This window comes from Balaenoptera physalus (assembly GCF_965194825.1).
Source record: "Balaenoptera physalus genome assembly, chromosome: 9".
Lineage (NCBI taxonomy): Eukaryota > Metazoa > Chordata > Mammalia > Artiodactyla > Balaenopteridae > Balaenoptera > Balaenoptera physalus.
This window is the reverse complement of record NC_138888.1, coordinates 39,477,851-39,503,753: the sequence shown is the minus strand read 5'-3', so window position 1 is coordinate 39,503,753 and position 25,903 is coordinate 39,477,851. Positions and strand designations below refer to the sequence as shown.

The 25,903-nt window shown below is 34.8% G+C and overlaps 1 protein-coding gene across 1 annotated transcript in view; it reads right to left on the bottom strand.

The window, feature by feature from the left end:
* Positions 1-111: 111 nt before the first annotated feature.
* SERINC1 (serine incorporator 1) overlaps positions 112-25,903 on the bottom strand; it is a 32,621-nt gene continuing 6,829 nt past the window's right edge. The window contains exons 2-10 of the mRNA XM_082474814.1: positions 16,061-16,222; positions 13,016-13,185; positions 8,115-8,194; positions 7,739-7,876; positions 5,877-6,046; positions 5,678-5,768; positions 3,982-4,126; positions 3,636-3,866; positions 112-1,704 (exon numbers count right to left, since the gene is read on the bottom strand). Coding sequence (XP_082330940.1) covers positions 1,569-1,704; positions 3,636-3,866; positions 3,982-4,126; positions 5,678-5,768; positions 5,877-6,046; positions 7,739-7,876; positions 8,115-8,194; positions 13,016-13,185; positions 16,061-16,222 — 1,323 coding nt within the window. The 3' untranslated portion in view covers positions 112-1,568. The remainder of the gene's footprint in view (positions 1,705-3,635; positions 3,867-3,981; positions 4,127-5,677; positions 5,769-5,876; positions 6,047-7,738; positions 7,877-8,114; positions 8,195-13,015; positions 13,186-16,060; positions 16,223-25,903) is intronic.

The following is a 25,903-nucleotide window of genomic DNA, read 5'->3' as shown; positions in this document are numbered from 1 at the left end:
AAAATGGTCAGTTAACCCTTAGTGTCACATTCTTTAATACACACGAAGAATGTAGATCTGAATATTGTACTACCTAAATTCGAACTGCTAAAGAATTAATACTCCACACACTTTCTCTGAATTCATTTATTTAAAGATAGAACACAGCCATTTGAAGTGAACACAATATCAACACAGGTGGGAAATTAAATTGTTACACTTCATTCACATTAATAAATATCTTAAAAGAAGCAAATGTAGATTTTAAGATTCATTAAGACACTAATGACACAAGTAACTAAGAGTTTCTACCTAAGTTAACACTGATACTGCTTGATTTTCAGGTTGAAAGATTATAATAACCTATATATTTCAATTGGATGGCAGCAAATACAAAAGCATCTTTTGAACTGTATAGTATACTGTAAGCAGGAGTTTACTCTACAGCAGTCCATCATTCTCCTGGCCTGTCTGTGTGTAGAAGGCATGCTGGACACCAGCAACTCACATCACATAAATTATCCACCACTCACAAGGTGTAAAATCTATTATGCATATATTTGAATAGTAATTATTTTTGAATGCCAGAAAGAATGCCAGTTGTTTTGACAGACTTGGGATTTCCCAGCTTTGCCACTGATTAGCTGTGTTTAAGCCTATGCTTGTTTCTTCATTTTTTAAATGAGAAAACTAAATTAGACTTTGTCTACTGAAGCCTATTTTGCAGTTTCTTCCTGTTCTGTCAAAAGTTTATCAACTCTGATTTTCAAAACGAAATTTCCAAGTGATTTTCAGCCTCCTTCTAACCCATGATTAGCCTTTTCAAGACCTTTGTCTAAATCCTTCAGAGTTCTTAACCACTCCACTGAACACATTTTAACACATCTGCATGTGTTTATAATGACCAAAACAAAGTTCACTATGTAAGTAAGGAAGGCCATCCCTACCCAGGAATCATTACAAACCAACTTGGGTACTCAATTTAGTACCCACCACCAGCAATCTTTCTTTGAAAGCTCTGTGTCTCAATCTCCACCATAAGCTACACTGTTGTCAATCAAACACTCCATACCTGTGTAAGTTCCTTCTCTTCATATCAAGGGAAAAATCTGAAAAGATTTTTTAGAAAACTGGCATTTAACTGACTTGTTTATACAATTTTAGGATAGCCATGTTCTTTGCAGTATCCTGTAGGGCAAGGCATCAAATATTTCAGAAGGCAGCCATACATTTCTTTTCGTATTTTTCTAAAACAGCTTAAGTTCTAACAATTTAAAAATCAAACTGTCAAGCAGTTTTGTTTTTATTCTTTTCACAGGTACTGAGCAAAGGATAAACCTAACAATGTCCACTTCTCCTAACTTACCACCACCAACATACTCAAAACTCTGCTTCAATCTAAAACACCTATCAATGTGCTTGGCAAGACTATAATGAATAAAATGGCAAGCGGTAAAATCTAATTCATGCCAGAACACTGGAGAAGTTACATGGGAAGCACACATATACGCAACTTTACGAAAGTTGGGAATACTGTTAATTTCAAATAAGTAATGATCAAAGTGAGACTTTCATGCCAGAAGTCCCGTTCAGTCAAAATCACGATTTGTAAGAACAAGTGGTGCCACCAGTGTCCAAACATACAGCACAATGCCAATCCAACTAGAAGAGATTTTCACCCAGACAGCTGTCCACTGACTTTTCATCTCACGAGAAGGCTCATACCTAAAATTTAAGGAAAACAAAAAGGGGAGAGATGTTGGAATATCGGTCATCAAGCCATCAGGCTTCATTACTTCAGAAATATTCTTTGTAAATAATTTGTGATAACAGATATACAGTTGCTGGACTAATTATCTGTTGCCTTGCTTTTCCACACCACTTTGATAGCTAATGTGAAGATTAAAAAAAATCAATTTCCTTTAAAGGAGTAGAGGACATAGGCCTCTGAAATAGCTCTTGTAGGTAATACTCAGAGAATATGTTTTTCTGGCTCACTAATTACGAGATAGAGAAATGGGAGTGTGACCTCTAGATAAATAAGACATTATAACATAAAGACTTAGCAATTCTAAACTGTATAAAGAATATAATCTGGGGCTTCCCTGGTGGCGCAGTGGTTGAGAATCTGCCTGCCAATGCAGGGGACACGGGTTCGAGCCCTGGTCTGGGAAGATCCCACATGCCACGGAGCAACTGGGCCCGTGAGCCACGACTGCTGAGCCTGCGCGTCTGGAGCCTGTGCTCCGCAACAGGAGAGGCCGAGACACTGAGAGGTCTGCGCATCGCGATGAGGAGTGGCCCCCGCTTGCCACAACTAGAGAAAGCCCTCGCACAGAAACGAAGACCCAGCACAGCCATAAATAATAAATAAATAAATAAAAAAGAATATAATCTGTTCAGAGTGTATATGGGAACCCCTTCCACCTTCTCAGATTTAAGAAACTGGGAAGGAAATATATCCCAAAGTTAGCTGACTTCTATGTTGATGAAACATACCAAAAATATTTTTCATCTAATCTTAACATTTACTATTAACCTGACAGCCAAAGCTGTGAATTACTGAGAACTATTTGGGTTCTTATACCTTAAGAAGCTGCAGTGTAGGAATTTTTAAATATATGTATTTTTCAATAATAAATGCTGGTAGAGGCTGCTCTCAAAGAAATAAAGAATAATCTTTTCTCTACATGTTTTGCTGGTATTCAAAGCCCTCTTACAAACTGTTAAGGATATTATGCATTAAAAATTATTAAAAATAGAACTGCCCTAACCATATAGTTCAACTTGAATCTTAAATCTTTCAGTAATCCTTTGGACAAAATCGTAATTTTTTTTTTTAATTTATTTATTTATTTTTGTCTGCACTGGGTGTTTGTTGCTGTGTGCGTGGGCTTTCTCTAGTTGCGGTGAGGAGGGGGCTACTCTTCGCTGCGGTGCGCGGGCTTCTCATTGCAGTGGCTTCTTTTGTTGCAGAGCATGGGGCTCTAGGCACAGGCTCAGGAGTTGTGGCTCACGGGCTTAGTTGCTCCGCGGCATGTGGGATCTTCCCGGACCAGGGCTCGAACCCGTGTCCCCTGCATTGGCAGGTGGATTCTTAACCACTGTGCCACCAAGGAAGTCCCAAAATTAGAATTTTTAAAAACAAAATATAAACCGCTATCTTCCAACTAACAGAAAAAGATTTATTAGTTTTGAAGTGATAAAAAAACAAATTAGTTTTGAAGAATTCTAAGAATCCATCTATGTTAATGTATTCGCACCTCAATTTTGAAATCTTCAAAGATTTTAATGACAAAGTTTGAACAAAACAGAAGAAACGTATCTTTTTATTGTACTATGTTGGGAACTGGTTAGTATTAAAAAGAAAAGCAAGCACTGTGTTTGATCAACTGTCAACATGTATTTCCCTAAGCAATGTGTTAGTTTCATGAAACTTTATTTCAGTCTCTTCAAGATTTGGAAATATTTCAATGACTGTTATTGCTGAAGCAAGGAAATAAAGCCTGCATTTCTGAAACTGATCTCACTATTCATTTAGTTGTAAATTTTGAAATATACTGGAGGATTAAAAAGTACTCCATACCACATTTAACAATGGAATCACAAAAAAGCCATCAGTTTCCACATGCAAAGTTTTCATGAAATATAAGTACCTGTACCAGTTGGTAAGGGTCATCATGATATAAAGCGAAGCCAGGAAAAGCATAAAGTGAAAGAAGGAGTAACTGTAAGTGACACCATCCCTTTCATTATCTATAGCTCGGTGAACATCATCTCTGTCCTCCAGTGATCCGTCACTTCTGGCTCCACCATCTTCTATTAATGTTGATTCATCACTTGTTAGAGTCAGTTTATTAACCTGACTATTGTTTGAAGTACGGATGCTGCATGGAAGACAGTTTAGAAAGAGAGAAGGAAAAAAAAGGGGAATTTAAAGATTCATATATGAATAATAGCTGGACTTCTTTTTTAAAAAAGAAAATCCATAACTTTTCTTACCTTGAATAAAACACACACAGTAAAAAGAGGATTAGTCCAATAATTCCTTGAGCATGCCACCACTGTACAGACTGCCCCTCCTTCGGGACAGTGCTTGTTGTATTATATCCAATTATGCTCAGTAGACTTGGGTTGCATTCTGTTTCTATAATGTAAATTAAGGTCAAATTAAAATGTTAGAATAGTATAAAAATTTTTTCAGAGCACAATGTAGTTCTTTTTAACTCTTATACTCTTGCAAATTCAAAACATTTTGTTAGAAAAAGGCACAAACGTAACAAAAAAATACTTTAAGACAACTTATATTTATAGACACCTTTTTATAAAAATTTTATAGTGCTAATTTTATAGACGTGCTTGGAAAACAATTTCATTTTCAACCTCATGCAGGAGCTGAGACATTAAGCTTCTTGTTGATCAGGAAACTGGTGAAATTTAGAGCATAGTAAAGCTCAAGTAGAGTCAAGAATAAAATTCAGATATTCTAAACTAAAATGCACTGGCTTTTCTATTACAAACTGTGAGATTAACTTTATAAAATGACTATTGTTATTATCAATTTGTCAAACTACATTGTTATATAGTTTATACATAAAATCAGTTACTAGAATTTTAGCAAATAGTTTGTGGAAATGAGCAAATAAGGCATAATGACCTAATGCTTATTCAGCTTCTTGACTCCCGTAAATAAAGAATTTAAATGGGGTTGGTATTCACTTAAGTGTCCCACATATGTTTTCCTCCCACAAAGCCAGATATGTCAATTGCCACCTTATCAATGAAAAATGATTTTTATCCTTAAGCCATTCATATAAGGATAATCCCTAAAGCAAATTACTATTAGTTTTTTTCTAGACACTTACCTGGACAAATATAAGGAATCTTTCTCTAGTATACTAAAAAAAAAACAAAAACATTTTCTCCAACTAGTGATAAAGCACCTATGAAATTTATAAACTCAATGAAATATAAGATTCAGAAAACATATTTTATAATTTTTCTTTATTCTGAGGAAGAGAGACCATTTTTTTCCTTTTCAAAAAATAGTACAGTTGACTCTTGAACAAGTGGATTAGGGGCACCAACCCCCTCACACAGTCGAAAATCTGCATATAATTTTATGGCTGGCCTCCATTTCCAGCCATTCATATCTGCAGATCGTGTAGTAATGCAGTACATATATTTGAAAAAAATCCATGGATAAGTGGACCTGTGCAGTTCAAAACTCTGTTGTTCAAGGATCGACTGTAATTATTTCTAATTTGTTTCACCACAAATGACATATACGGGCTTCTACTCCCACAGAATGCAATAAAACTGGCCTATAAAAAGATTACAGAGACCAATTATATTCACTTTTAAGGTAATCACAGACAAAAAATAATAAGTGAAAAAAACTATTTACAGTAGAATCAACAAACATTTTTTTAACAGCTCTTATTTCTTTCTACATATACTATCATATGCACTGTACAAATTAGGTATATTTCTTATAATTTTCATATAATTTCTTATAGTTTTGCTAGTGAAAGAAGAAACTAAGTGAAAAAATATAGCAATACATCAAAGATGAAAACAGTATTATTCCCATTCTCTTCATTTCTCTATAAGCTTAATTTTACAAAATGACCATCTTTGAAAAACGAAAAGCTGTAGGATTCATTAAAAAGAAACAAATCCAGGCAAACGAACATACCTGGTTCATTAGTCATAGCAGACCATGTCAAATACATTGTGTAGACTGTAATTACTGAAGACTGTAACAAACCAGATCTTGGTTGTGATTCCTACAAAAAAACAAGCAAAACAGAAAAATATTGTTATCATTCAAGATTTAGAAAAACTTAAAAAATAGAAGCTTCATAAAAATTAATGAACTAATAATCCAAGCTTACTTGGATCTTTGGCAGTATAGACATTACAGAAGCACCAAGGCAGAGGAGCATGTTGACACTGATGAACGCTTTATTTTCTGCACAACTGGCTGGATGAGTATAGTAAACAAAAAATAGGACGATAGCAACTAAAGACAGCAGATAATTCAGAGCTGTAGCTGATAACAAAGCTGTGAAAGAAATACATTGGACAATTAGATTTTATCACTAATATTAGGAATTAGGCATACGGCTCATTTTACAAGCAATCTTATTTTATTCAAAAATATTACTTTAAGCAACTAACTTTGTGTCAGCATTACACAGGCTATATAAGTAGGTAAAGATATTCTGAGCTTTATCACATTAAGAATTTTATAGTCTTAACATATAGCTCATTATGATGATGTGTTTTCAAGGACAATAACATACTAATATGATCTTCATTTATAGTAATATTTACATAGTTTCCAAAACACATTCAGATGTATTAGCCATTATTTTCAAAATACAGAAAAATAACTAGGAGGAGAATAGTAAGGTTTTTAAAGAATGATAATCATTCAGTTGTAAACAAGGGCATTAAGAAAATTATTTTGTTAATGCTAAGCCTGCAAAACAGTGCTTTTCCTCATCAACTAAAATCTTAAAAAAAAAAAAAATTATTCAAGAGTAAGTCATTATTATTTAGTAAGACAACCTAAGCTTCTTCTAGCACACACACACGTTTTAGTTTCTGTGCTAATGTATGCTTAATATACATGTATTTATGTCGATGTGCCTCACTGACAGGGGATCCATCAAACAAATATTTACTGAGTACCTACAAAGGCCCTAGGGATATAGTAGGGAACAAAGCAGAAACTCTTACACTAGATTTAACATTAAAAAATGAGATATTCTATATAAGTAAATTTTCCAAATGACCAAAGCTCATTTCTTTGAATACCAAACCCTTTATTTTAACCACTGAGATCAAATACCACAAACTAGTTGTATGAGAGAAAATATGAAGCTAGCAGACATGCTGGATTTAGCTTTCATTCTGATTTAAAAAAAAAAATTGTTCTTTTTTTTTTAGCTGAAACTCAGATCATTTCACATAAAAATCCAGATTTATGGCTTCTTTTGGAAAAATCAGAAAAATTAAGCAACACTGGGTTCACATTTCCACAAGGCAACTACTAGGTGGAACCGAGCAGTAGCTATATGCATTTTAGATAAAGGCCTTTACATTCTCCAATTCATCACAGTCCCTTCTATTAGCAAAAGGATTGAAAATGCACTTAAACCTGGTTCTCCTCACTCATTTTTGTTACCTGTTGTAAGCATCTGAATTTTGATCCCTGTTTTAGAGTATAACCACAGGACTCAAGCTCATCATTATAAATAAACATTAAATACACTACTGTAAAAACTCCCTTAAGGGCATTCTTTGCACTTACGCAAAATGTTTCAGAGTTGCTTTTTTATTTGTCCTGCTTGCTGATGTTTAAGAATTGTACCACTGTTTGTTCATCTATTTCTAGCAGTCCTTGTCCCTTTAATATTTTACTTTTAACCTTCTGTAGGCTTCCCAGGAAATTAGGCTGTAAAATATACATGCATTCAGCAATAGGCTTTGGAACTTCTATTTTAGCCATTCATGGTCTTCTGGATTATTTCCTGGTTCTTGGGTATGTTCCTAGTTGACATGCCAAAAACTCTCTCTACAAGTAAAGTTGCTGATATAATGTGATAAGATGCCACTCACAAACTTAAGCTAAAAACCTCCTCACAGAAAATTATACCATAAAAATCGTGATTTTCCCATAGTCTACATATCTGTTCTCACTTTCAAAGTTCAACTATCTTGAAGATGTTCTGTAAGACAAAAAGCTTACCTGCGTACCAACATCTTGAGTTCCCTTCTTCCATTTTTTCAACCCATGATTCATTCCACGAATGGGCAAAATCAATGAGTAAGACTAGCTGTATGAGAATGAAGCAAAAGGCACCTGCCATGCCTACGTAAAACCACACTGAAAGAAAAAAAAAAAGCAAAAAACCACAAATGAGTGACTGGTTCACTTTTCATTATTTCATTTTCACAATCAATACACAAAAGGAAAAATAAAATTTTACATAAATGCCTTGATTTTGCCAACCGGCGGGGGGGAGGAAAAGGAAAAAACAAATAGTTACAGTTCCAGGCAACAATTATTTCAATTTCCTTATAAAATATCAACATCACACAAAGAAAAAAAAAAGATTTCTTACCAGTTGTAAAAGTTCCTTCTGGAATGAAGAAGGCCCCAATAATAATTGCAACTGCTGCAGCAAATTTAAAGAACCAGAATCTAAAACAAAAAGAAATAATTTTTTATTAATAAATATTAATTCAACAAGTAATTTCACATATGAAATCTTTGAAGAGCTATTCTTAAAGAACAGCTACACTTTATGTGACTATTCTATTCTTTCTGAGGATATCCTGAAAACGAGAAGTGAAGAATATCATGTAAACTATTTTAGGACAGTTTTAATTCATTATGATAAAATGAGAATATTAGTTTCATTTCACAGGTTTATTTTACATTACACCAATAGCTATTATAATTGGTGTACATGAAAAGTGTAAATAAGGTACACTGTACAAATGAATAGTTTTGAAAACACACAATAAATGCCTGGAAAACAGATTTCCACTAGCTAGCCAGATGAGTTGAAAGAACCAGAGAAGACATAAAAGCTTAAGAATTCTGCCACAGAAAGGAGCAAGAAGTGAGAAGCAGGTGTTCAGAGTCAGAGAGAACCCTAGATATAACAGGATCAATAAACTTACCTGAAGACAACTGGTAGAGATTTGAGGCATCTGCTACTTCAAATGTGGAAGCAGCAATGCAAAACTACAAGGAACATGAAGAATCAAGAAAACATTTCACCACCAAAAGAAAACAATAATCCTGCAATAATTGAGCACAAAGGCATAAAATCTTGCAGTCTAGCAGATAAAGAATTCAAAACAGCTGTTTTGAGAAAACTCAATGAGCTATAAGAAAACACAAAGATAATTCAACAAAAACCAGGAAAAAAATATATGAATAAAATGAGAAATTTAACAAAGAGACAGAAATCATAAAAAAGAACCAAACATACTCTGGAGCTGAAGAATTCAACAAAAGACATGAAAAAAATACAATAGAGATCTGCAGAAGGGCAGATCAAATGGAAGACGGAAAAAGCGGACAGGAATTTTGATATAACCCAATCAGGGGTGAACAGAGAAAAAAATGAAAAAGAGGGAAGAAAGCCTCAGTAATCTATGGAATTCAAATATTAGAATGATTGGGTTCCAGAAGGAGAAGAGCGGAAGAAGGGGGCAGAAAGTTTATTTAAAGAAATAATAGCTGAGAACTTCCTAAATCTGGACATCCAAGTTCACAAAGCTAATAGATCACACTATCAGCTCAATGCAAACAAACCTTTTAAGCCATATTATATAATGAAAACTGTCAAAAATCAAAGAACATGAGAGAATCCTAAAAGCAGCCAGATGAAAAAAAGATTGTAATCTACAAAGTCATTTCCATCAGGCTCTCAGTGGATTTCTCAGTAGAAAACCGTATAGGCCAAGAGAGAGTAGAATGACTTTAAGAGACATACTCAAAGTGTTGAAAGGAAAAACATGCCAGCCAAGATTACTCTGTCCAGCAAAGTTATCCTTCAGATACGAAGGAGAAATAAAGATTTTCCCAGTCAAAATCCAAAGAATTCACCACCACTAAACTTGTCTTGTAAAAAATGGTGAAAGGAGTTCTTCAAGCTGAAACGAAAAGACACTAAATTAGTGACACGAAAACATACAAAAGTATACAACACACTGGTAAATGGAAATACACAGATTTAGAAGAATCTAATTCTTTAATAGGATGGTGTGTTAACTATGTAACTGTAGTATAAAGATTAAAGAGTATTAAAAAACAATAGCTATTATAATTGGTTAATAAATATACAATATAAAAAGAGATAAATTGTGATATCAAAAAAATAAAAGAGGAGTAAATGGGTAAAATGGGTAGGTCTTTTGTATGCAACTGAAGTTGCTATCAGCTTAAAATGGGCTGTTTTATCTATAAGATGTTTTATGTAAGCCTCATGGTAACCACAAAGCAAAAACCTAAACTAGATTTACAGAAAATAGGGAAGCAGACCATACCACCAATTTACAAAGAAAATCACCAATTTACATAGGCGTTAACAAAGAAAAAATAAATTATGGAAATATGAAACAGCCAGACAGCAATGAATAAGATGACATCAGTAAGTCCTTCATATCAATAATTACGCTAAATGTAAATGTAATGAATTCACCAACCAAAAGGCACAGTGGCTGGATGAATTTTAAAAAAAAACTGAAAAAGACACAAACATATGGAAAGATAACTTGTGTTTGTGGATCTGAAGAATAGTTAAAATGTCCATACTACCCAAAGCCACCTATAGATTCAGAGTACTCCCTATAAAAATTTCAATGCCACTTACAAAAAAATAGAAAAAACAATCCTAAAATTTGTTATGTAACTACAAAAGACCCCAAATAGCCAAATCAGTCATGAGAAGGACAAAGCTGGAAATATCACACTTACTGATTTCAAACTATACTACAAAGCTACAGTAATTAAAACAGTAGTACCATAAAAGAAGACACATAGACCAATGGAATAGAATAGAGAGAGCTTAGTAATAAACCCTTCCATTTTGGATCAACGAATATTTGACAAGGGAGTCAAGAACACTCAATGGGGAAAGGAGTCTCTTCAACAGTCTTCGGAAAACTGGGTAACCACAGGAAAATGAAAATGGACTCCTTTATTACACGACTCACAAAATTAACTCAAAATGGATTAAAGACTTAAACATTTAAGACCTGATACCATAAAAGATATCAATACTAGAAATATGCTGATACTGGGAAGAAGAAAGTAAGGAAGAAACTCCACAACATTAGTCTTGGCAATGAGTTTTTGGATGAGACAGCAAAAGTACAAGCAACAAAAGTAAAATCAAACAAGTGGGACTACATCAAACTAACAAGCTTCTGCAAAGCAAAAGGAACAATCAACAAAATGAAAAGACAACCTACAGAATAGGAGAAAATATTTGCAAACCATGTATCAAAAAATGGTTAATATCAAATATATATAAAGAACTCATACAACTCATTAAAAAACAAACAATCCAATTAAAAAATGGACAGAGGAACTAAATATTTTTCCAAAGAAGGCATACAAATGGCCAACAGGCATATGAAAAGGTGCTCAACATCACTAATCATCAGAGAAATGTAAATCAAAACCATTATGAGATATCACCACCTCAGACCTATTAGAATGGCTATCATGATGACAAGAAATAACAAGTGTTGGTAAGAATGTGGTGAAATGGGAACCCTTATGCACTGTTAGTGGGAATGTACACTAGTTCAGCCACTATGGAAAACAGTATGAAGATTCCTCAAAAAAAATAAAAGTGGAACTACCATACAATCCAGCAATCCCACTTCTACATATATATCCAAAGAAAGTGAAAATAGGGTACTGAAACGATATCTGCACATCCATGTTTATTGCAGAATTATTCATAATTGGCAAGATATAAAAACAACCTTAAGTATCTGTCAACAGATGAATAAAGAAACTGTAGATATATACACAATGGAATATTATTCAGCCATGAGAAAGAAGGAAATCCTGTCATTTGCAACAACATGGGTGGACCTTGAGGGCATTATGCTAAGTGAGATAAGCCAGACAAAGAAAAACAAAGATTTATGATATTACCAATATGTGGAATCTGAAAAAGAAAAATGTACTTTAAAGCTTCTAAGAGACTAGACCTTAACTGTTCTCGTCACAACTAAGAAATAATAATTACGTGATGTGATAGAGGTGTTAGCTAATACTATGATGGTAATCATATTGTAATATATAAAAGTATGAAATTAGCACTTTGTACACTTTAAACCTAACACGATGTTATATATCAATTATATCTCAATTTAAAAAAAAACATTAACAGTGACATGAGTGCTTAGTGCATGCTTTGAGAAGAATGTTATCTCATGAAATGACTGTGATAGCCATCCTGTAATGCACTTTGAGAAGTGTTTAAAAACACATTTAGTAAAGATGTTTTAAGAGTGCAAAAAAATTAAAATTAAAAAATTAAAACAACCAATGCCTAAGGGAACAAAATAAACAAAATAAAATCAACATGGCACAGCACATCTTTTTTCATTAATATTTATATTTCACTTGTTCATTCTTCCTGTCTTTGGTAGCATGTTAATAGATAAGTGATAGCAGATATTCCAAAAAATTTTTTTAATTTATGGGGGGGAAAAAACAGTGATAAAATTCAAAACATTCAAAATTGAGTGTGAGAAGTAGTGCTCTATATTAAGGGAGACTGATAAAAGGGACCCTGAAGTTTCTAGGTTGTTCAGTATAACCATTTAGAAAATCAATCAGTCACCTTGTTTCAAAGGACTAAAGTTTTTCATTTTGGCTTCACTGTACGTCTTAGGAACTGAGTTCAGTTTTATGTAGTGAGATTAGCCTACAAAAAGCTAAGAGGAGAAGGAGGAATAAGCTCCTCATTATTAGTCACAGATATGATAAATCTTCCTTTTTAGGATGAAAATACAGTTGACCCTTGAACAATGCTGGAGTTAGGGGTTCCAACTCTCTGCATGGTTGAAAATCCATGTATAACTTATAGTCGGCCCTCTGTATCCGAGGTTCCTCATCTGTGAATTCAACCAACTAGAGATCAACATGGATTGTGTAGTACACTGTAGTATTTACTGTTGAAAAAAATCTGTGTATAAGTGGACCTGCACAGTTCAAACCTGCGTTGTTCACAAGGGTCAACTTTATTAAACATTATGCAGAGACTATACCAATAAATGACCCAAGGCTACTACTTAATATTTATATTTCCAAATTCCAACACATTCTCTAGTAGAGACAAGAGGATTTTCTTACCTTGTCATTCATGAATAAAATAATTCTGCAGATTGTTCAAGTTTATTTCACTTTAAACTTTCTTTAGACAGACTCAAAATTACTGAGAAGAGACTATCCAGACTTTATACTGAAGTTTATTAAAAACCTTACCCATTGTGTACTGCAGCTCTAGGATCACTGCTGCTCTTCACTTTGATCATTAACAGAGATAGGAGAAGGTAGAACATAGCCAAGCCAAAGCACAAACGGTATACAGCTTTATAGCCAACCAGAATATTACAAGGGACCACTCCTTTCTCATTCTCACAAAATCCAGGAATCTGAAAACAAAACAAGAATTTGTGATCCAGAATTTTTTCAAGAAAAAATGAAAATTCTGTGTAATCAAATAGTTTAAGGTTTAGAAAATTGAAGTTCACTTTACAGTTTATGCTGAAATGTAATCAAGGTAAGTCTACACATTTTCATAAGACAGAAGTGTAACTCTTTTTTTACTTTATGTGAGCACCGGATAAGCTACAAATGTCAATGCTAAAGTGGATGCTTATTTTAACTTGCAGACTTAATTCTAAGTTTTTTTTAAAACTTGCATTCTACTGGGATATACTAATCACACGTATAAGAGAAAAATACAATCAATAAAAGTGTAAAGAATCACAGAGTGACTAAATCAGTTTCTAAATACTAAAGAAAACAATGATGGCATTTTGAGTTTAGGTCCCTCATTCTACAAGTGTTATTTCTGATAATGGATGGATTTGGATTAACAGCAAAATGGCTGGCTGTATTTTTATTTTTTAACTTAAAATCTTAAAAAAGACTGATGACCATTTCAGAAAAGCACACTGGAATCAGAGTACAAGAAAGTATTTTTAAAATATTTTTAAGTGAAACAAATGGGAGTAGATACACTATTCACATATATCAGAGTGAATTACTGCCTCCAGAAACGTTAAAGTAAACCAATATGCCAACATACAACTGTTAATGTGTGCCTTTAAAATCAAGAACCTAAAATTATATTTAAGTTAATGCAGGTGCTACTTCCTTTTTGCTAGTTCCTGTACAATCTATAAGCTCTTGGTCTCACTTGAACCCTACTTTCCCAACTTAGTTTAACAATTATGGCAATATGTACTTACCCATACTCACTTGCAACATGTACTCACTAGCACCCTTAATTATCCCATGCCCTTAAATGAGAGCAGCACACCACCTGGCTAATTCCCATCATTAAGTTTTAATTCAATCACCTATATTAGTCAGGTTAAGTTGCTACAGTAACAACCTCCAAATATAGGTGGCTTAAACAGCAAAGATGTATTTCTTGCTCACGTACATGTACATGGTTGGTTCTAAGTAGTCAACTAAAAGAATCCAGGCTGCCAGAGAAGCCACCATCTCAAATGATATACAGGTTGTGAGAGAAAAGAAAGGAGAATCTGCATTAGCAAGTAGAGGGTGATGTTTATCACTTCTACTCATAACTCACTGACCAGTACTAGAGACATGACCCTACATATCACAAGCACTCTAGGAAATGCAATTCTCTGATGACCTTCAGAAAGCAGAGAAGCAGAAATATTGGGGGTTACAAACTATCATCTATCAACTAAACCATTCATAAACAGTCAACTGGATCCATGACAAAAACCATATGAACGTCTTCTGCTTATACCAAGGACTTGAATAACATTAACTGAGCATCTACATATGCCATGTGCAATGCTACTTTCAAACTGTAATAAGCTCATTTCCCAAACTTACACTATTTTTCCTTACCCCAAAGTCAACCCTAAGCAGACAACTGTGGTTTAAAATAGAGGTTATCTGACATGAACACTCTCTCAACCTCAAATTTTCTATTATCATTCATTTTTCCTTGGAGGAAAAGTAACTTCTATATGCCTTCTCTTGATCACATTCTCTCTCACAGGTTAGATCCCTTATGACTATTCTCAAAATACAAATAATTAAATCTCCCCAGCCTAAAAACTTCTTTAATTCAGCCTCCCTCTAAGACTTACTCTCTGCATTACAAAACTCCTTAAATCAGCAGTCTATTCTCATTGGATACGTTTCCTCATAGCCATCTAACTCTCCCTCCCAATCTTTCTAGGCCAGCACTCTATAAATGCTTTTTCAAGACACTAGACATATACTGGCTGTCAAATCCCAAGGCTACTTCTTAATCCTCACACTCCTTTACTTTTTTCACACAGACATTATGCTGTCATTCTTAAGACTCTGTTCCTAAGGCCTACTAAACAGGTTCTTGGTTCTCTTTTTTCACTGTTCCTTCAGAGGTTCCCTTTTTTCCACCAACTCCCTTAAGAGCTTTTGTCAAAGCTCTAGCTCTCCTCACTCCAAATGGTCTTCTTCAGCATATGCTGCCATAGTTTGAATTTCATCTCTATCTCTGATTTCTTTTATGAGTTACACACCCAAATTTTTTACTTCCTGCTGGACACACACACACACAATGTAGTGCAGTACCCACAAGCCAACATATTATATACTAGATTATATTTTCCCCATCTCTTTGCACAACCTGACTCCCTGGGGGAAAAAAAAAGTTTAATAAAACATCTTTTCTTTCTTGTTTTTCCTGAGTTAACAGCAACAGTTTCCTCTCAGTTATCTAGGATCAGAACCTGGTTATTATTTATTATTCTATCACTGCCAATATTTAAATCCAGATTCAGTCAATTCTACATTCAGAGAATTATTTCAGGCCCTCTATGCCTTTTTTGATTACACCATTCCAACAGCCGCCATACTTAACTGCTGCCTTCTATCCTAATTCTCAGATCAATCTTCCTAAGGCGTACACACTTAGCTCAAAAAGCTTTTATCCTCATTCTGCTTCCTATTTTTCAATTTCTGCATACAAAAATTTACTGATTCTTAAAATGTCCCTTTTTCCATGAGACCCACAGTGATTCCGACATTTCCCTGGTTAGAATTACCGATTTCCTCATATTAACACAACACATTTTCTGCCCTATCATCAAAGAATTTTAATAAACTGCCTTTCACTGTTTGTCTTTCCTAAATGATCATGAACTACTAAAACTGGGATTAAGTATTCTTCCTTTTTACAGTATTCTGTTTCCAATACACAAGAAGCAGTTTTATGCATATACATACTAAAGGTTCAGTTAATCATTTAAAAAAAAAAAAAAGAAAACTAACCTTATTTAGTTGTTCTTCCATTCCAGGTATCAACATTACACAAGCTACACACACTCCAACAAGCAAAAAAAGTGCATAGATCAACCTAGTTACAGTGGAGTTGTTTCCACTAGGACAGCATCGGCACAGCAAACATGGGGCACTGCCACACAAACATGGTATCTGGAAAAAGAACATTAAAAATCAGTATAGTTTAAAATGATATAGTGAAAATTTACATTCTATCTACTCAAAAAAGAAAGGATTGAAGTTAAAGTAATTACCAAGAAATTTGGTTCACATACATTATCTATAAACTATAAAATTTAGTAACTTCTGGGTAAAACTGAAGCAAAGTAAAGCTTGCCCTTTATATCAAGCAAAATGAGTAAACTCAGTTAAAACAAAAGGGGAAAAAAACCCAGCAGCAGCAACAAAAGTTTAGCTGAGAAAAGGAATGGAATATTCATAATTACAAGCTGATCTCCAACTCCTGCCTTTTAACCCCAGAAATCATGCTGGTGAATTCACAAAAGTCTGATATTTCTCAGATACGCCAGAGGAGGAAAAGAAGTGAATTGGTATCCTTATCTTTTCCCTCTTCTGACTTGGTGGTACTGATAACAGTAAAATTTTCTATTAGAATCAGCTGAAACAGGATAAGTGAACAAGTGGGGCTAGCTAGCATTGTCTAACAGAACTCCACACTAAACTAGTAGTATATCCTAGGGGAATAGAATATCTCCCTCAGCAGGAGAAGCGAATACTAGTAATGGAACTTAACAATATCTCAGAAAGGCAAAATGAAAGTATCCTCAAAAGAATTGAACATAATCTAGGCTGAGCTCCACCAGACCATCAGATACCACATGAAGGGAGTATTGTAGAAGCCAGACACACTATAGTAACCAATATAAGGTAGGATAAGAACCACTTACACTAAACTTCAGTAAGATAAAAATAAATGTCGTGGAAATAATGCAAACACACTTTAGCAAAACATAAAAATAAGCAAACATGCTCCCTCAGACCAAAAAAAAGGCATTTGAAAAATCCAATCTGAAATAAAACATAACTCAGTAAGAAGAGGAAATTCCCTAAAATTGGTACATCTGAAGCAAAAAGGAGAGCTCAAAATGAAAAGAATAGAACAAGTTGAAAAGGAGGATTGCAAGGCTGAGAAGAAACGAGAAGGGGAAAAACATGCTTAAAAAAACAGTAATTATCATGGAACAAAACAAAAACAGCTGAAAATAAAATCTGATCGATAAATAAAGTTTGGGATAAGTACCATAAACTCAAGCCAAGATAGAGTAACAGTGACCAGACTTACCCTACTGCCTTAATCCAAGGGAAAAAATTAATGAAACAATGGTTTTTCAGAAAACAATAGGCAATGTAGGACACTAGTTTCTGAGAGAGATGAAACAGTGTGAACTCTATGATTGGCCCAATCTTTCTGCCTGGGAAAGAGTTTCCAGGGCAGGGAGGAGAATCCAGACAGGACAGCAGTCTACTGAATTGAGGAGACAGAGCTGGGACAGAGTTGAGAGTTCAGGGAAGTGAAGGCAGCTAAAGTTCATAGGGCAGAAACAAGGAGAGGAGAAAGCTACACCAAGAGTGAGCTCCGGATATCTGCAGAAGCTTCAACTTGTGTCTTCAGCAGAGCACTGATCAGTACATGCATTTGATTAAATTACTCTGTGGGGTGGGGGTGGGGAGAGTGGGGAGGGTGGTGTTACCAGCCAGAGTGGAAGAACTTTATAATCCATGAGGCCTTGAGCAGAGTTATAAGGCTATTATTATTACACAGTATTGGCAGGGGCGGGGAATAAGCCATAAGGCTAAAACCACTCCAGTCTCACTTAACAAAGCCTAAAAGCAAACACTGAAAAGATCAAATTCTCTTCAAATAACTCACCTGTGTCTAAGAATAGGGCCCAAGAATGTTTTTTAAAAATACAACACATCCAGCACCCATCAAGGTAAAATTTACAATATCTAACAGCTAATAAAAAAAATTGGTAGGCATGCCAGTATGGAAAAAACAACCTACAATGAGGAGAAAAGTCAATAAATCAAAACCAACCTGAAATTACACAGATAACTTAATTCAGTTATAAATAATGGTATTCTAATGTTATTGTAATTATACTTCATTTGCTCAAATAGAGAACACAGCATGTCAAGAAAAGATATGGAAGATAATTTAAAAGATCTATATCAAACTTATGAAGATGAAAAATAAGATCTCTGAACCAAAAAGTACTTGATAAGACACTGCAGAAAAGACTAATGAACTTGAAGACATCGCAAAAGAAATGATCCAAAATTAAAGAGATAGAAAAACTAAAAAAAAAATAACAGAGGATTAGTGTTGTGACACAATTTCAAACAGCCTAATATATGTGAAATTGGGGCTCCTGAAGGAGACAGGAGACAGGAAAGTCCTTTTGAGGAAATAATTGCCAAAATGTTCCTGATTTAATGAAAACTATAAACTCACAGATCCAAGAAACTCAAGAAAGCCCTAGTGATACAAACATAATGAAAACTACACACCAAGTCACATCATAAACTGCTTAAAAACAATGATAAACAGAAAAATCTTAAAAGCAGGCAAAATAATAAAGGCACATTATATAAAGAGGAACAAAGAAAGGTATCGACTTCTAGTAAGAAATACTGCAAGCCAAACGTCATTACTGAATGAAAAAAAAACCTGTAAGCACAGAAGTTTATACTCAGCAAAAATATCTTTCAAAAATTAAGGCAAAGTGAAGACATTTTTAGGCATAGAAAAAAGAATCCAAAACTAGCAAATCTAAACTATCTTTCAAGAAGGAAAGTTACACCAGCAGAAATGTGGATCTACACAAAAGAAATGAACAAAAGACGTAGTGTGTATTTTTTCTTACATCAAAAAGGTTACTTTAAAAGATTATTATTTTTTTAAAGCAAAAATAATAGCAATGTATTCTGGTGGTTATAACAAAGATGGAAGTAAAATGTGTGACAATTACAAACAGGCTGGAAGGACTTCCCTGGTGGCACAGTGGTTAAGAATCCGCCTGCCAATGCAGGGGACACGGGTTCAAGCCCTGGTCCGGGAAGATCCCACATGCCGCGGAGCCCATGGGCCACAACTACTAAGGCTGTGCTCTAGAGGCCATGAGCCTAGAGCCTGTGCTCTGCAACAAGAGAAGCCACTGCAGTGAGAAGCCCATGCACCGCAACAAAGAGTAGCCCCCGCTCACCGCAACTAGAGAAAGCCCGTGCAGCAATGAAGGCCCAATGCAGCCAAAAAATAAATAATAAAAAAAAATTAATTAATTTTTTAAAAAAACAAATAGGCTGGAAGAGGAGACATTCAACTATACTACTGTACACTTAAATTAGAAATAAAGTGGATATCACACAAAGGTAGACTGTAGTTAAGTTAAAGATAAATACTAAATACTAAAAACTAAATACACACATACCATGCTACAGCAGTATCAGACAAAGTAGACTTCAGAGTAAAGAATTTTACCAGGGATAAAGAGGGCCATTTCATAATAAAAGGGGACATATCGATACATGGAAATATGGGATATTCAGGGAGGAAACATACAACATACAATCCTAAATATTTCTGCATCTAAAAGAGAACTTCAAAATGCATCAAGGAAAGAATTAATAAAACTAAAAGGAGTAACAAACAAATCCACATTTATGTTCTTTCATTAACTGAAATAGAATGAAAAAAACCCAATAAATATATAGAAAACTTGAACGACATTATTAATCAACTGTGTCTGACATTTAGGAAATACTCCATCTAATGAAAGCATAGTAAAAACTATTTTCAAAAGCAGAGAACACTTAACCAAAACAGACTATATTCTGGGCCATAAAACAAATCTCAAATCTCAATAAATATAAAATTATTCAAATCATACATGGATTCTTGATCCACAATGGAATTAAATACTGATCAATAACAGAAAGATATCTCTGGAAACTAAACAGCATAGTCTAATTAACCCACAGGCAGAAGACATCAAAGAATAAATTAGGGGCTTCCCTGGTGGCACAGTGGTTGAGAATCTGCCTGCAAATGCAGGGGACACGGGTTCGTGCCCTGGTTTGGGAAGATCCCACATGCCGCGGAGCAACTGGGCCCGTGAGCCACAATTACTGAGCTTGCGCGTCTGGAGCCTGTGCTCCGCAACAAGAGAGGCCGCGATAGTGAGAGGCCCGCACACCGCGATGAAGAGTGGCCCCCACTTGCCGCAACTAGAGAAAGCCCTCGCACAGAAACGAAGACCCAACACAGCCATAAATAAATAAATAAAATTAAAAAAAAAAAAAAAGAATAAATTAAAGAGAAAGAAAATAACATATCACATTTTTGGAATGCACCTAAAGCAGTGTTTAAAGGAAACCTATAGCATTAAATGGCTATATTAAATAAGAATAAATATATCAAATCACTGATCAGAGCTTCCACCTTAAGTTATTAAATGAGCAAATTGTAGCCCAAATAGGCAGAATAAAGATAAATCAATGAGGTAAAAAACAGTAAACAAGGAAGTCCGTGAAGCTAGTTTTAGAAGAACATTACAATTTAGAAACCTATATAGTCAGACTGATCAGGATAAAAAACAGCAAGAGAGTGAACACACAAATCATCAGTGTAGGAAATGAGAAGACATTATTACAGATCTTACAAGCATCAAATGATTATGAGAGAAAACTATGAGCAATTTTATTCAATAATTCAACAGCTTAGATAAAATGGACATGCTCCATGAAAAATCCAAACTACCAGAAATCATTCAATAAGAAATATATAGGATGAATAGCCCTGTATCTATTCAAGACACTGAATTTGTAGTTACAAGCCTTCGCAAGCACAGATGGCTTCACTAGTGATAATTCCATTAAACATTTAAAGAATAAATCAAACCACTCTACCCAAATTCTTCCAGAAAACTGAAGACGCAAAAAACTGATACTAAATCCAAAGATATCATAAGGAAACAACAGACCAATATCTTTTATGGACATTAAAAAAAATCCCTAATATCTTGTCAAGTCAACAATATAAAAAATATACAAAGATTTCCAGTTTCCATTTCCACAGGTAAGGAGCTTAGAAACCCCACTCCATCCTAACAACAAGTAAAAAGTCAAGCAGACTAAAAAAAATCAACAATTCTTCTAGGATCCATAAACTAGATGAGGACACAGGGTAAGTCACTGCCCCCAAGACTGAAGAGACAGACAGGTGAGTATAGGGAGTCGTGGCTTACTAGAGCCCACAAGTGGAAACTGACTTGGGAACCACTGTGCAGGAAGGATATCCTGGAGAATAACTGAAGAATTGCTGGAGCCTCATTGTGGACAAGTCTGAGAGTCAAAAATTCCAGGAAAACCCAGTTATACAAAGGTCCCACAAATTTGTGAACTTTTCCTCTAGGACTTCAACCAGGTTCTCATAGTAAACATGAGAGAAAAATTCCCCCCTGCTTCTTGCAGCAAAGGGGAAAAGGAACCATTTTGAAATATACTAGAACACTGTTCTTAGCACCCGACCTCAAAAGAAACTAGTTAAATAGAGTCTAACTTGCTAGGGTATTATCAGAGGATAAATAATCTAGGGGAAGAGAAATACTCAACTCCAGCCTATTCTAGCCATCCTCCCCCATTTAAGGGGGGAGGAAAAAACTGAGAAACACTTGTGAAGTTCACAGTCCAGAGGCATAGGCTTATTAAAAGACTAAGACCTAATCAGAGAATGATGGAATGTTTCTCCTTCCCCACACCTCCCTGTGACACGATCCAAAGTCTATTTATAGCAGTTCCTTTTAGCTGGTACATAGTGTCTGGCTATTAGGAATAAAATTACTGGCATAACAAAAGGCAAAAAACACAATTTGAAGAGACAGAGCAAGCATCAAAACCAGCATGGCAGGAAAGTTAGACTTACCAACCAAAAATTTAAAACAACTATAATACGTTAAGGGTTCTAATGGATAAAGTAGACAGCCTACAAGAAGCAGACATGAATATCCTAAAAAAGAACCAAAAAGAAATGCTAGAAATAAAGAACACTAACAGAAATGAAGTATGCAGACATGGCTGAGAAAATAATTTCTGAGCTGTAGACTATCTCAATAGAAATTTCCCAAACTGAAAAGCCAAGAGAGTAAAGACTGATATTCTGTTCAACAGAATATCCAAGAATTGTGAGACAACTACAAATGGTATAATATAATGGGAATACCAGGAGAAGGAAAAAAAAAAATTTTTTAAATGACAGAATTTTCCCAAATTAACATCAGACATATATACCCCACCCTCCACAAAATAAACAAACCCTACACCTAGATAAATCGCTTGAAACTACAGAAAATAAAAAGTCCTGAAAGAAGCCAGAGGAAAAAACACCTTACCTATAGAGAAACAAGTAACAAATTATATCCAAGTTCTCCTCAGACACCACAAACAAGAGTGAAGTGAAATATTTTAGCACTGAGAGAAAAAAACTCACCCACCTATAGTTCTCTACTCTGCAAATTATCCTTTGAAAGAAGTAGAAATACTTTCTCAAATTAAAGCTGATGGAATTTGTTGCCAAATTGTAGACCTACTTGCAAGAAATGTTCAAAGTTCTTTAGAGATGAAGAAAATAATATAGATCAGAAACTCTAATCTACATAAAAAAGGAAAGAGCATAAAGAAAGTAAATGAAAGTGAAATTAAAACTTACTTTTCTTAGTTGAGCTAACGTTTGCTCAAAATAACAAGAGAAACAATGTATTAAATTATGTCTGCACATATGTTATGCGTATACACATACTTCTGTATACATAAGTATATGCAGGTATATATATACACACACATTGTTTATATATATATATATATATATATACACACACACACACACACACATAAAGTGAATGACAGTAATGTAGAAGGGAAAGGAGGGAAGAATTAGGACTGTTCTGCTATTACAAGGTATTCATACTAGCCATCAACTGGTACAGCATTATACTGAAGTGTGTATAGTGATATACTGTTACTTGAAAGTGGGTTAATTGTAAACGTACACTGCAAATCCTATGGTGCTACAGATGGAAATTCATATGTTGAAAATCTAATGCATACGATGATGTTAGGAGATAGGGCCTTTGGGAAGAATTAGTTCAAAAGGGCAGGGACCTCATGAATGGGATTAGTGCTCTTACAAAGGAGACCCGAGAGAGATCCTCACCCCTTCAGCCATGTGAAGACGTATGAAGAAGTTCGCAGTCTGCAACCCAAAGAGGGCCTTCACCAGACAGAGAAGATAACCACGCAGGCACCCTAATCTTGGACTACCAGCCTCTAGAACTGTGAGAAACAAATTTCTGTTCTTTACATGCCACCCAGTCTGTGGTCTTTTTTTTACAGCAGCCCAAATGCACTAATAAATAGGGCAACAACCCAAAAATAAGTAAATAAATAAAACTTTACAGAAGTTAAAAAAAGTTTAACTGATATGCTAAATAAGAGAGAAAATGGAATCACATACAATGCTTAAACAGCCCCTCCCCCAACACACAACAGGAAAAACAAGGGCAACAAACAGAAAACATTAACGAATATGGTAAATATGAATCCAAATCTATCAATAATCATCTTGGAGATCAGAGGTCTAAATTTATCAATTAAAAAACAGAGACTGTCAGAGTGGATCAAAAAATAAGACCCAATTATGTCATCTACAAGAAACCCACTTTAAATATAAACACATATACAGAATAAAAGTAAATGGATGGAGAAAAATACAACAGGCTAACACTAAATGAAAGCAGGAATAGCTATATTAATTTCAGACAGAGCAGACTTCAAAACAACAAAAGTTATCTGGGATAAAGAAAGGCATTCCATAATGACAGGGGTCAATTCTCCAAGAAGACATAACAATTCTTAATATGTATGCACCTCACAGCAGAGCATCAAACTGTGTAATGCAAAAACTGATAAAACAGCAAGGAAAAATAGATGAATCCACTATCATAGTTAAGAGACTTCAACACCTGTCTCTCAGAAATGGACAGATTTAGTAAGCAAAAAACCAGTAAGGACACAGTTGAACTCAACAACACCAAATGGGTAACTGACATTTATAGACTACTCTATCCAATAACCAGAGAATACACATTCCTCTCCAAGATCACACAGAACATTCACCAAAACCACATTCTTGACAATAAAACACATTATCAAGCTTAAAACAGCAGAAACCACACACTGACTACTCTCAGACTACAATGAAATTAACTAAAAATCAACAGCAAAAAGATAACGAAAATCCCAAAATTCTTAGAGATTAAACAATACACTTTTTAATATAAACACATAGGTCAAAGAAATCTCAAGAGAAATTTTTAAAAATTTTTGAACTAAATGAAAATAACACAATTATAGAAACTTGTGGGATACAGTGAAAGCAGTGCTTTAAGGAAAATTTATAGCACTGAATGCATTTATCAGAAAAGAAAATCTAAAATCAACCACCTAAGCTTCTATCTTAGGAAACTAGAAAAAGAAATGCAGATTAAATCAAAAATAAACAGAAAAAATAAGAACTAGATCAGATATCAATGCAATTAGGAATAGAAAATAGTGAAAAATCAATGAAACCAAAAGCTGGTTCTTTGAAAGGATCAACAGAATTGATAAGCCCCCAGCAAGGCTAACTGAGAAAAAAAGAGAGAACACAAATTACTAATACCAGAAATGAAAGAGGGGATGTCACTACAGGTCCTATGGACATTAAAAGGATAATGAAAGAATACTACGAACAATTCTATGCCAACAAATTTGATAACCTTCATAAATGGACCAACTCCTTTAAAGATACAAGCTGCCAAAACTCACACAAGAAAGAGACAATTTGAACAGGCCTCTATTAAAGAAAATTAATCAATCATTAATAGCCTTCCAAAACAGAAAGCACTACGCCCAGACAGGTTCACTGGTGAATTCTACTAAACACTTAAGGAGCAAATTATATCAATTCTCTACAATCTCAGAGAACAGGAGTAGAGGGAATACCTCCTAACTTATTCTATGAAGTCAGCATTACTCTAATAACAAAATCTGACAAACACATTACAAGAAAATAAAAGATTAACCTCTCTCATGAACATAGAGACATAAGTCTTAACAAAACATTAGCAAATCAAATCCAATAATGTATAAAAAGAATTCCACACCATGACCAAGTTATCGCAGAAATGCAAGACTGGTTCAACATTCAAAAATCAATTAATGTAATCCATCAAATCAAGACGATAAAATAAGAAAAATTATATGATCACATTTTAGATACAGAAAATGCAGTTGACAAAACCCAACACTCATTCATGATAAAAACTCTCAAACTAGGAATAGAGGAGAACTTTCTGAACTTGGTAAAGAATATCATCAAAATACCTACAGCCAGGGGGCTTCCCTGGTGGCGCAGTGGTTGAGAATCTGCCTGCCAATGCAGGGGACACAGGTTCAATCCCCGGTCTGGGAAGATCCCACATGCCGCGGAGCAACTGGGCCCATAAGCCACAATTACTGAGCCTGCGCGACTGGAGCCTGTGCTCCGCAACAAGAGAGGCCGCGATAGTGAGAGGCCCGCGCACCACGATGAAGAGTGGCCCCCACTTGCCACAACTAGAGAAAGCCCTCGCACAGAAACAAAGACCCAACACAGCCATAAATAAATAAATAAATAAATAAACAAGCCACTATTTGTCAGATTTAAAAAAAAAACAAAAAAAACCTACAGCCAACATCATATTCAATGGTGAGAAACTGGAAGTTTTCCCATTAAAA